The sequence below is a fragment of the Microcaecilia unicolor genome, chromosome 13 (assembly GCF_901765095.1).
Source record: "Microcaecilia unicolor chromosome 13, aMicUni1.1, whole genome shotgun sequence".
Lineage (NCBI taxonomy): Eukaryota > Metazoa > Chordata > Amphibia > Gymnophiona > Siphonopidae > Microcaecilia > Microcaecilia unicolor.
In genome coordinates, this window is record NC_044043.1 from 44,207,846 (window position 1) to 44,220,106 (window position 12,261).

General features: G+C 44.7%; 1 protein-coding gene across 4 annotated transcripts in view; it reads left to right on the forward strand.

Annotated features, from left to right (window-relative positions):
* The window catches only part of ACACA (acetyl-CoA carboxylase alpha), a 325,016-nt gene that overhangs the window by 72,612 nt on the left and 240,143 nt on the right, over positions 1–12,261 (forward strand). For all 4 annotated transcript variants that reach the window (XM_030222052.1, XM_030222054.1, XM_030222053.1 and 1 more), the window contains exons 5-8: positions 816–925; positions 3,167–3,248; positions 7,831–7,929; positions 8,708–8,814. In XM_030222052.1, the coding sequence (XP_030077912.1) occupies positions 816–925; positions 3,167–3,248; positions 7,831–7,929; positions 8,708–8,814 (398 nt within the window). The remainder of the gene's footprint in view (positions 1–815; positions 926–3,166; positions 3,249–7,830; positions 7,930–8,707; positions 8,815–12,261) is intronic.

Here is a 12,261-nt window from a genome sequence, read left to right on the forward strand (position 1 = left end):
AGAGGGGAGGAGATCCTTGTCTGTTGAAAGCTTCTGTCGCTCAGTGGGGTAGCCACAGGTGGACCCAGGTAGGCACAGGTCCATGTACTTTGAGCTCAGTCCCATCCAGCAGTGGCACAGGTAGTTTGTGGCTGGCATCAGGCATCTCGACTTCCTCCCCTACCCCTCCGGTACCTTTTAGATCCTTCAGTGCTGGGCCAACAGTGAGCAGCAACTCATAGTGGGTGTTCAAGCCAGCCCTGAGCTTTCCCTCTGACCCTGCCACAAACCTGATGGGGGGGGGGGGGAGGTGTCCCGTGCCCACCTACTTCAAGCTCTTCAAGCCCACCCATATTGGGTATCTGGCTGTGCCTTCTGTCACTGTGTTTTGTTCCTCTCTTTTGATCTGTTGTAAGTGCCTCCATCTCTGATAATAAAGATCTTTTACCTTCTTCCCCACCTTGTATGCTCCTTAACATTTTATTTCTTTGTTTTTTGGGGTCAAAGGAGGCTGTTAGAAGTGGCGGACTTCTACAGCTAAAACTTTCTACTGAGCTTCTTGTGCATATATGATCAGGACTGGATTAACACTATTTTGAATCCTAGGCAAACAGAGATGTGTAGGCCTCTACTGTGGACCCCCATTCACTCATTTTGAACCCCCCACCCCCACACAGAGCCACATTCACCCATTCCATGTCTCTCTTCTACCAGCTCCTGGGACTTCTATTTATGGCCTTTCTTCCCAGGTGGCTGTCTCCACTAATTCCTCTTCTGCAGTGGCCTGGGTTCCAGTCCTGTGAGTGATTGAAGCTTGCTTGCCCTTGTATTTGCAGAGTACATTAAGATGGCTGACCATTATGTGCCTGTACCTGGAGGACCGAACAACAACAACTATGCCAATGTGGAACTCATCCTTGATATTGCCAAAAGGATTCCTGTGCAGGTGAGGAGAGAATCCCAGATGTATCCTGTAGTTAGGGAAGCGGACAAGAGGGAGTGGTCCAGGGGCTTGGTGTTTGTGATGCCAAGGAGGAGTTCCCATTCCTTGGATCAGTTGGACATACAGAAGAAGGATGGCTGAGAAAACCCAGGAGAGATGGAGATATTCTGCACATGATCCCTAATTCTATAATCTTGTGAGCCACAAAATTGTGTCCACAGGTTATTGAATACTGTAAGTGATTAAATTAGGTGCTAATTTGCATTAACAAATATTAACTATAATTGGAGTTAATTTGCAGTTATGCGTGTAAGTGCACGTGGAGGGGCATAATTGAACGCAAACGCCTATCTCCATGGGTGTTTATCTCCGAGAATGGGTCCGTGAAGGGGCGGGCCGAACCGTATTTTCGAAAAAATGGACGTTTTTGAGCTGGGAGTTTGTTTTTTTTTTTTAGCGATAATGGAAACTAAAGATGCCCAGCTCAAAAACGTCCTAATCCGAGCCATTTGGTCGTGAGAGGGGCCACGATTCGTAGTACACTCGCCCCCCTGACATGCCAGGACACGAGCTGGGCACCCTAGAGGTTAGTGCGGTGGACTTCAGACAACGCTCCCACATGCATAGCTCCCTTACCACGGATGCTGAGCACCCAACCCCCCTCCCCCAAAACCCACTACCCACTGATGTACAACACTACCATAGCTCTTAGGGGTGAAGGGGGCACCTACATGTGGGTACAGTGGGTTTTGGAGGCCTCCCATTTACCAGCACAAGTGTTACAGGTGGGGGGGGGGGGGATGGGCCTGGGGCCACCTGGCTGAAGTACACTGCGGTACCCACTAAAAGTGCTCCAGGGACCTGCATACACGCAGGCCTCTAGGACTTGTTGCTGCTGTATAACATTGGCACACCAGTTGACACCTGAAGACTAATCTCTCCGAAAACGTTCTTTATTGGAATAACCGCGTTTACTCACAGTTAACTGCAGATCAGAGGTTGTGCCCCACTGGCAACGAGTCTCCCTGGTACTGAGATTAGCAGTAGGTCAGAGCTGGCAGAATGCTGTACAGTGCCCTCTTTCAGCCACATTCAGGGTAAGAACTAAGTTCTCTAACGTGGCTAACACAGGAAAGGGAACTAAAACTGGCTTACAAAAATGGCCACTACCGCATGGACTACAACAGGAAACACAACGGCACACTCTGACCCAGTAGGTAGGGGGAAAAGCACCATGGGAGAAGAGCCTACCAACTACCAACATCGTGAGACTGTAACACAAGCTAATGAAATCACGGAGCCCAATACCCTACACCCACCACAATGCAATGCTGATGTGACCCTGTACTGCACCCGAGAGCCACATCTGACCCAGGGAAAGGCTGTGACAGGATCGAACACATTCTGCTGTCATGGAGGTGGGTACGGCATTTGAGGCTGGCATACAGGCTGGAAATAAAGTTTTTAAAGTAGGGTTATTTTTGGTGGGAGGGGGTTAGTGACCACTGGGGGAGTCCGGGGAGGTTATCCCCAATTCCCTCCAGTGGTCATCTGGGCAGTTGGGGCACTTTTTTGGGACTTGTTCGTGAGAAAAAAGGGTCCAAAACAAGTGACCCAAAATCGCGGTCAAAACGCCTTTTTTTTTTTGATTATCAGCTAAAAACGCCCATCTCTCCTCGGCTGATAACCACGCCCCAGTCCCGCCGCCACCACGCCTCCGACATGCCCCCATCAACTTTATTCGTTTCTGCGACGGAGTGCAGTTGGAAACGCCCAAAATCGGCTTTCGATTATACTGATTTGAGCGCCTTTGCAAGAAAAACGCCCATCTCCCGATTTGGGTCGAAATATAGGCGTTTTTCGATTATAAGCTGGATAGTCAATATTCTGTTGCCTTAGCATAGAATTCTTTCTAGTGTGCAACTGTGGACATGGGAAGGGCATGGGCAGGTCAGGGGTGTACCCAGCACTTATGCGCTAAAGTTACAGAATACACGCTAGCATAAGTGTTCGCACGCAAAGTTAGATGTGTAATTGCAGACTTCTGTTAGTATTCTATAACAGCAGTTATGCCCATAATTGCCACACACTTTAGGTGTCTAACTTGACTATTTGAAAATTACCTCCATGCTTTTCTATTGCAATCATGGTAAATGATGTGAATCATATTTCCATTGTCTGCTACATGTAATGTAAAGATGTAACACTCCTGCCTTTCCTAACATGCTGTATCACTGTCTACAGGCTGTCTGGGCAGGCTGGGGCCATGCTTCTGAGAACCCCAAGCTACCAGAGCTGCTGCACAAGAATGGTATTGCTTTCATGGGTAAGTTCTCCTTCTGGCCTGTACATTCTGGAATGAGAGGGCATAGGATGAATTTAAGAGGAAAGAGGCTTAGGAGGAATCTATGAAAATACTCTTTCACGGAAAGGGTGGTGGATGCATGGAATGGTCTCCTGGTGGAGGTCCTGGAGATGAGAACTGTGTCAGAATTTAAGAAAGAGTGGGACAGGCATGTGGGATCTCTTAGGAAAAGGAGGAGTTAGTGGTTACTGGGGTTGGGCAGACTGGATGGTTCATGTTTCTATGTTTCTATTCAGAGCTGAGAGCCAGCAAGCATGTTGCACAAGCACTGTCAGATAATTAATGTTGGGGATAGGAGGGGAAGCAGAGCTGCACCTCTTAGAAATGGTTATCTTCCCCCAACTGCTCTTTGTCCTCACCACCCAGAGATCTAATTAGAAGTGCCATTGCTAAATGGGCACTCTCATGCCAGCATGTAACGTTTTGTTGTCCAAGATTGGCGTGGAATCTAAAAGAACAACCTTGTGTTTGTCAAAGAACAACCTTGTGTTTGTCAGGGACAAAGGGGTTGTCACGAAATGCCTAGCCACCCGCTGGGGGTTACCCCTTGACTACTTAGAGGGTCTATCCCCAGAACATCTGCCTGCACCTGCCGCTTGTGCTCTACACTAACACCCTCCTCCCACCAACTGGTCCCAACCACCTCTGGACGAGTCTGCCACGCTCAAATTATCCCCAGTGATTTCTAGGTTACCGGGGCCACACTCCCAGTTGCCCCACAGTTCTCAGAAAGCACTCACAGACCAACACACAAACCACCAGGATTCTTTATCAGTCCAAACAGGCAGAACGAACAAAAGATTATGTTCTCGGAACAGTGGACAAAAATGTGCAATTGGCAAACAGTAACAAGTAACAGAAAAATGGATCAATTAGAAAACTAACTAAAACATTTGCATACTTTCTAAACAGTACCTGGGAAGATCAGGACATATAATTGTTCACAGATCCTTAACAAAAAGGTCTGTCTCTTTTTTTTTCTTCCAGGCTAAGACTGGAGCAACAGTCAGCCCTACTGGGTAATTTCAAACTCCAGGCCAATCAGAGCCCAGTCAACAAGTTTAAACAAATACTGCTGCTTGCTTTCTGCTTGTGTTAAAGAAAAAGAACACTCGGTTCCCTATAACAGCTTTAAGCTTAAACATTCAACATTTGCTGGCCAAATAGGAGAAATAGACTTCAGATATAATTAAAACAGGGAAATATCCAATATATTTTACAGGCTTAAAACACACTGTTTTTTTCCACAGGGGTGTATTGAGTATTTTTGATTTTTTTTTTGTATATTGGGCATAAGTACATAAGTGTTGCCATACTGGGACAGACAGAAGGTCCAACAAGCCCAGTATCCTGTTTCCGACAGTGGCCAATCCAGGTCAAAAGTACCTGGCAAGATCCCAGAACAATAAAACCGATTTTATGCTGCTTATCCTAGGAATAAGCAATAGATTTTCCCAAGTCTTTCCTAATAATGGCTTATAGATTTTTAGGAAAGTATCCAACCCTTTTTTAAACCCTGCTAAGCTAACTGCTTTTTAACACTTTCTTTGGCAACAAATTCCAGAGTTTAATTACTCGTTGAGTGAAGAAATATTTTCTCTGATTTATTTTAAATGTACTACTTTGTAGCTTCGTTGCATGTCACCTAGTCCTCGTATTTTTGGAAAGAGTAAACAAATGATTCACTTCTACCTGTTCCACTCCACTCAGTATTTTATAGGCCTCTAGCATATCTCCCCTCAGCCGTCTCTTCTCTAAGCTGAAGAGCCCTAGCTACTTTAGCCTTTCCTCATATGGAAGTCATCCCACACCCTTTATCATTTTCGTCGCCATTTTCTACCTTTTCTAATTCCACTGTATCTTTTTTGAGATGCAGTGACCAGAATTGCAGACAATATTCGAGGTGCGGTCGCACCATGGAGTGAAACAAAGGTATTATAACGTCCTCATTTTTGTTTTCCATTCCTTTCCTAATAGAAACATAGAAACATGACGGCAGATAAAGGCCAAATGGCCCATCCAGTCTGCCCATCCTCAGTAACCACTAACTCCTCCTTTTCCTAAGGGCTCCCACATGCCTGTCCCATGCTTTTTAAAATTCTGACACAGTCTTCGCCTCAATGACATTCACCGGGAGGCTATTTCATGCATCTACCACCCTTATTTTCTTAGATTCCTCCTAAGCCTATTTCTTCTTAATTATATGCCCTCTCATTCCAGAGTTTTCCTTCATTTGAAAAAGAGTAGAGTAGAATAACCCCTTTTAAGGGCCAAAATCATAAGACCATTCTGTCTTATTCTACACAAAGGGATGTTGTTCAAAAACAGCGCTTTCCAAACAGTGGATTGGGACCCCAAATGGGTCCTAATAATAATTCCTAACATTCGATTTGCTTTCTTAGCTGCTGCGGCACACTGAGCAGAGGGTTTCAAAGTGTCATCAGTGATGACACCTAGATCCTTTTCCTGGTTGGTGACTCCTAATGTGGAACCTTGCATCACTTAGCTATAGTTTGGGTTCCTGTTTCCCACATGCATCACTTTGCACTTGCTCACATTAAACATCATCTGCCAATTGGTCCCGCAGTCTCCCTGTCTCGTAAGGGCCTATTGCAATTTTTTTTCACAGTCCTCTTGTGATTTAACAACTTTGAATAATTTTGTGTCATCAGCAAATTTAATTACCTCACTAGTTATTCCCATCTCTAGATCATTTATGAATATGTTAAAAAACAGCGGTCCCAGCACAGACCCCTGGGGAGCCCCACTATCTAGCCTTTTCCATTGAGAATACTGTCCATTTAAACCTACTCTCTGTTTTCTATCTTTTAACCAGTTTTTAATCCACAGTAGAACATTACCTCCTATCCCATGACTTTCTAATTTCCTCAGGAGTCTTTTTCATGGGGTACTTTGTCAAATGCCTTTTGAAAATCCATATACACACTGTCGACCTGCTCACCTTTATCCAAATGTCTATTCACTCCTTCAAATAAATGTACTAGATTAGTGAAGTAAGATTTCCCTTGACTAAATCCATGTTGGCTTTGCCTCATTAATCCATACTTATGTATATGTTCTGTAATTTTGTTCTTTATAATATTCTCTGTGATTTTACCCAGCACCGATATCTGGTTCACTGGTCTTTAATTTCCCGGATTACCTGTGGAATCCTTTAAAAAAATTGGCATTACATTGGCCATCCTCTAATCTTTCAGTAACATGCTTGATTTTAAAGATAAATTACATATTACTAACAATAGCTCTACAAAGTAATTTTTCAATTATGTCAGTACGCTGGGATGTATACCATCCAGTCCAGGTGATTTGCCTCTCTTCAGTTTGTCAAATTGCCCCACTATATTTTCCAGCTACGCAGTATAGGGTGGAGTCTTTGTTTTTTTAATTTGTAGAAGCAGTTTATTGATAATCTAAGCAACAAGAAAATAACAATACAAATGATTAACAATTCAGACCCTGGATAGCTCAAGAAAGGGGAACAAGATCAGGCTTCCATATTTTAACAAAAGTTTAATAAGAAAAAGAGATACCACACCCAACCCTGCCCTACCTCCCTAATCAGCAAATGAGATCAAAATACATCTCACCTCCCCTCTCCTCAAATAACAGAAAAACTGAAGGATAAAATACCCCCCCAAACAGAACAAGCAGTCAAAAAAAGGGCCCAAATTACTTCCCACTTCAAGTCTTCCTCTTCAAGGCAGTCAGACGCCCAATGTAACAAATATACCACAACTTGGTAATCCATTGTATCAGAGAAGGAACAGTATGCTGTTTCCAGTGTCTTGCCAAAACAAGGCGAGCTGCATGGAGAGCATGACGAACCACCAAAGATTGCAAACGAGTAAGGCCCACTGATTCCCTACCCAACAAAAAGACAGCAGCGGGATGCCATTGTACTAGGCGACTAAGCCACACCTAAAGACGAGACTGCACCACCTTTTAGTAATCTTGAGCCTTAGGGCAGAACCACCAAATGTGACCCATGGTACCCAACATCATACAGCCCCTCCAACAGTGTAGGGTGGAGTTATTGTTTTTTTAACCCTCTCTTGGGTTTTTCTCCACCAGGGTTGGGTGACTAGTAGAGTTTTTTCCCTCCCCCCCAGGGTTTGTATTTTTCTCCCCTATTTGGACCAATGATTAATAGATTGTTCAATATACCTAAGTGTTTGCATGTGTTGTTGAACTCTTGAGAGTCATTGTTTTTTCATTGTTTTGTATGGCCATCTTATTTTTATACGGGGTAGCATGCAAGACTGATTGGCAGGTGACTACAAAGTGAAGTAGGATTCTTCCTGCCCAGCCTAGAGAGGAATCTGCATGATTTTTTTTTCTGTTAGTTTTGTGCCAGTGCCCAGGAACACCGTGTTAACATCAGTGGGATATTCAGGCTGTAGGGGCACCAGATTAGGTTGTTGCACCTTTTCCACCACAGCAAAAACCAACTTCCTCCTGGTGTATCAATGGAAACATGAGGACGTAATGTTCCACACTCATGTGTCATTTGCTGTTCTTACAGGTCCTCCCAGCCAGGCCATGTGGGCTTTAGGGGACAAAATTGCTTCTTCCATTGTGGCCCAGACCGCAGGCATTCCCACTCTCCCATGGAGTGGCAGTGGTAAGATCCTATAATTCCTTGAACGGCTCTATGAATAAAGCAAAAAAAAAAAAAAGGGCCTGAAACCATGGTGAACACCCTTCTGGCTTCTGTGTCATTCAAGTCCCCTGAGCTTAAGCACCATTGTTTTTGACAAGGTGGCGACTGGTGTTCACCACACAGCTCCAGAATGAGGGGAAATGAACTGATTTTTAAATTTTATACCAAAGGGTTTGAACATCTGTAGAGGTCTCTTGCATCTGGGTACACTGCATACTTTTTATAATGGAGTACCAATTCCCTACCAAGGAAAAAGACTGCCAATATATAAACCTCCTGTCCAGGGTTGGCAGCTTACATACGCTCCTCAAGGCTGCCTTTCTTGTGTATAGTTGCAGTGTCAAAGGTCACTACGTCTTGGAATTTACTTGCAGATTTATCAGGGCATGGGTTAGCTGATCTGTGTCTAGATTTTTCATTGTTCTATCAGACTTGTAGAACCTGCCCTAACCTACCTGACCTGCCCCGGAAGGAAGACTGATATGTGAGATGGGTATGAATAAAGTGCCTTCTATTTTGGATTCTTAGGGGCTTCAGAAAGGCTGTAATGGTATATAGAGAATAGGGAACATGATACCTGTGCTGCATCTTCCTTTTGTTCATTCTCTGGAGTGTGGCATGGGAAGTTATTTGGGTATTAGTAAGAATTCTCTGTCTTAAAGAAGACCCTTATTCTATTCTGTCACATCCACTTTTTGGTAATTTTGACCTTTCAGTACTTGGATTTTCATGTTTGCAGGTCTGACGGTAGATTGGCAGGAGATCGAGACAAAGAAGCGCGCACTAACCATACCTGAGGAGGTCTACCGAAAGGGCTGTGTCAGGGATGTGGATGATGGGCTGCAGGTAGGAAGCCAGTGGGAGAACTGATGGCAAGCGCGTCCACATTGAGCAATGCCAGAATTCATTAACTAAACATTGCCTTTACATCAAGGTGATAAAAGTTACGTATATTCCAAAACATTTAAAAAATGAGTGCCCGATATTCAAAGGGGTTTAACCGAGCAGGGGAGGCTCCTGCACGATTAAACCCCACTGAGCTGAATGGCCGCTGATATTTAGCAACTTTTTACTGAGTAGTGCTGCTGAATATTACTGCTAACTGGCTAGGCTGGGAGTGGTCTGGGGGCACGGTTTGGGCAGAGCCCCAGCATAGTTGGTTAGCAGCAATATTCAGTCCATTAATCAGCTAAGTAAGTGCATAAAGGTAGGACAGCCTTTCTGCTGTCCTGTCTTTTTGCACCGAGTTAACCGGGCATATCAGCTGGTACCTGGTTAACATCCAGGATAGTACACATTCCTGGATATTCAATGCTGGGAGCTGCACATGTCCTGCCATTGAATATCCAAGGTTAGTTCAGCCCACAGCTGGGAGTGGCTGAAAATCGGCCCCCGACTGTTTTCTCCCTTGCATTCTTCCCCTTTTGAAGGAGTCCTCTCCCTCTTTGACAACCCCACATCCCTCACAAACAGAAGGCTGTTCTTTTAGATTCCATGCCAATATGAAATCTAACATGAAATAAATCTTGTTTAAATATTTTATTGTTTTATTAAAGAAAAAAATGTACAGTACAAAAACCAACTCACATACAACTTCTAAGCAAAAATCCAATTCTGGAGACACAATTGCACTATTCAACAAACTATTCTTATCCCCATCTCCTCACCCCCCACCCACAGAATCTGATCTGAAATCAAACACTATTTATTAATTGTTGCAGGGGGTAACTAAAGTGCTCTATCATAAGGTAGCTCAACACATTTAGTCACAGCAATCTCATAACGATAAACGGTACTTCCATTACGTAGCTTCCCACTATTCCAGAACCTCTGAGATAGTTGTGTCCATCAACCAGTAAGTAAATAAATGAAGAAAGAGAACTAAAAACTGAGCTGAGTCATCTCTCGGCATCCATTTCAACTCCTCAGTATTTTCTGTCTCCAGCAGATGGTTGGACACACTTTTCTGCAGGACACGGAGGAAATGGTTGGAGGAGGCACACCTTTTGATTTGGTGCAGCATCCTAATATGCTGGAGTCTTTGGGCTCTCTAGCAGGGCCGGTGCGCAGTGTGTTTTAGAAGAGCTCTGGAAAGGGTGTCATTTTGTTGGGGCCGACTGTCAGTAAGGAGCAACCTCTGTCTGATCATGTGCAGAGCACAGCCATCATTTTACAGCCTCAGGGCCCAACAGAGCATTCAGCTGCATCAGATTCTTTGTTTTCTCTGGAGTTCATATTGCTCTTACACTAGGCCTATTTACTGAAGCAGGGACAGTCATAGTTGCTGCAAGGTACTTCAGTTTCTCTCCCTGCTGTCCCTCCACTTCCTAAGAGATCTCGTTTAGACCTCAACACTATCTACTTCTCCCTTCTTATCTGATGTGGCCTTGGTCTATTCAGAGGTGCCACTGTTGAAGGAGCCGTTAGAGGAGGGAGATGATCCGAAAGTACTGAGGTTTATTCATAAAGAGGAGCTCAGTACTCTTATTTCTGAGGTATTAGCAGTGCTTTCCATTGAGGAGCTTTCTGCTTCGGCATCAGGAGTTCTATCTTTGTCAATCATGAGGGGGCTTAGAGGTCCTTCTATGGCCTTCCCAATGCATCCAGACATTTAGGACTTGATTATAGGGGAATAGGTATCACTGGATGCGGGGCTGAAGTGGGAAGAGCCATGGTGTGCCTCTACTTGCAGCTTCCCAGGGTGGACTTCCTTGTTAGGGCGGTGACTAAGAAAACCACTTTGCTGGTAGAAGGTGGCATTGTCCTAAAAGACCTACAGGATAGAAGGCTAGAAGGCTCGCTGAAACAGGCCTTTGAAGTGGCATCTTTGGGTCTTCAAGCGATAGTGTGCAGCTTGTTCATGGCAAGAGCATGCCTAAAGTGGCATCAGCAGTCTGCAACACAAGACGGGTGCTATAACTCCGAGCTGGAAGCAGGGTTGGCCACATTATGTCTTTGGCTGTCATGGCAAGTTGGCAGCTCTGGTTGCTGCACTGAGCAATGGATGCAGCAACAAAGTCATGTCTAGTTAAATTGCCCTTTTGGGGAAAGTGGCTATTTGGAGAAGATCTCAGTATCTTGGTGAAAGAACTGGGGGGAAACTAAGCCACAGCGGTTGCTGGAGGATAAGCCAATATCCTCTGGTCGTCCATCTTCAGGGGGCTCTCAATCTTGATTTTGAGATAGAAGACAGTACTTGCCTGGTCATCATCAATATGGTCAGAAGTCCTGCTTTCAGGAATGCCAATCTTCCTTTCATGCGGTCAGGAAGTCCTCCTCTCAGTCAGCTAGAGTGCCCTATGCCTCTAGAGATTCACAATGATGCGAGGCTGGTCCATTCTTCTTTTCTTCTGGAGGGAGGACGTCTTCAGGAATTTCGGGAGATGTGGGCCAAAATCACGTGGGTTCTGGATATTTTTACAAGCTGGAATTCTCCCACCTGGTTGCTCTATTTTTGCAGTCTCCTTGTCATAAGGGAACCAAGGTGGTCGAGGTTCAGACCACCGTAGATTCCTTGCTTGCACTCTGTGCCATTGTTCTAGTTCCCCAGGCCAAACAGAGATGATACTCTATCTACTTCATTGTCCCAAAGAAGGATGGTACCTTTCATCCGGCCTTTGATCTCAAAGGTCTAAACTGCTGCTTCTGAGTGTCCTGCTTTCGCATGGACTATAAGTAGTCATAACCTCGGTTCAAGCAGGAGAATTTTTCACCGCCCTCAATTTCAAGGAGGTGTACTTGAATATATATCCATATGTCCACCACATCAGAGGTTTCTATGTTTTGCAGTGCTGGGCCATCACTTCCAGTTCGGGGCTTTGCCCTTTCATCTTGCCACAGCACAGCTTCAAGAATGTTTACCAAGGTTGCGGTGGTGGTGGCATCCTTCTTTTGGCACCAGGTAATCAGAGTTCACCTGTATCTTGATGACTGGCTCATCCTATTCAGGTAGCATGGTGGCAATGAACAAAGTTGTCCATCTACTGCAGTCGGGTTGGATGATCAATTTTGAGATTTTGAGAAGAGCATACTAACTCTATTTCAGACACTGGAGTATCTTGGGAAAATCCGCTGCTTATTTCTAGGATAAGCAGCATAAAATGTATTGTATTATTTTGGGATCTTGCCAGGTACTTGTGACCTGGATTGGCCACTGTTGGAAACAGGATACTGGGCTTGATGGACCTTCGGTCAGTCCCAGTATGGAAATACTTATGTACTTATCTTCCTCATGAAGCACAGGAAGTCAAAGGTGGTTCAACAGATTTGTCGTATTCTTAGTCAATGCAGGCC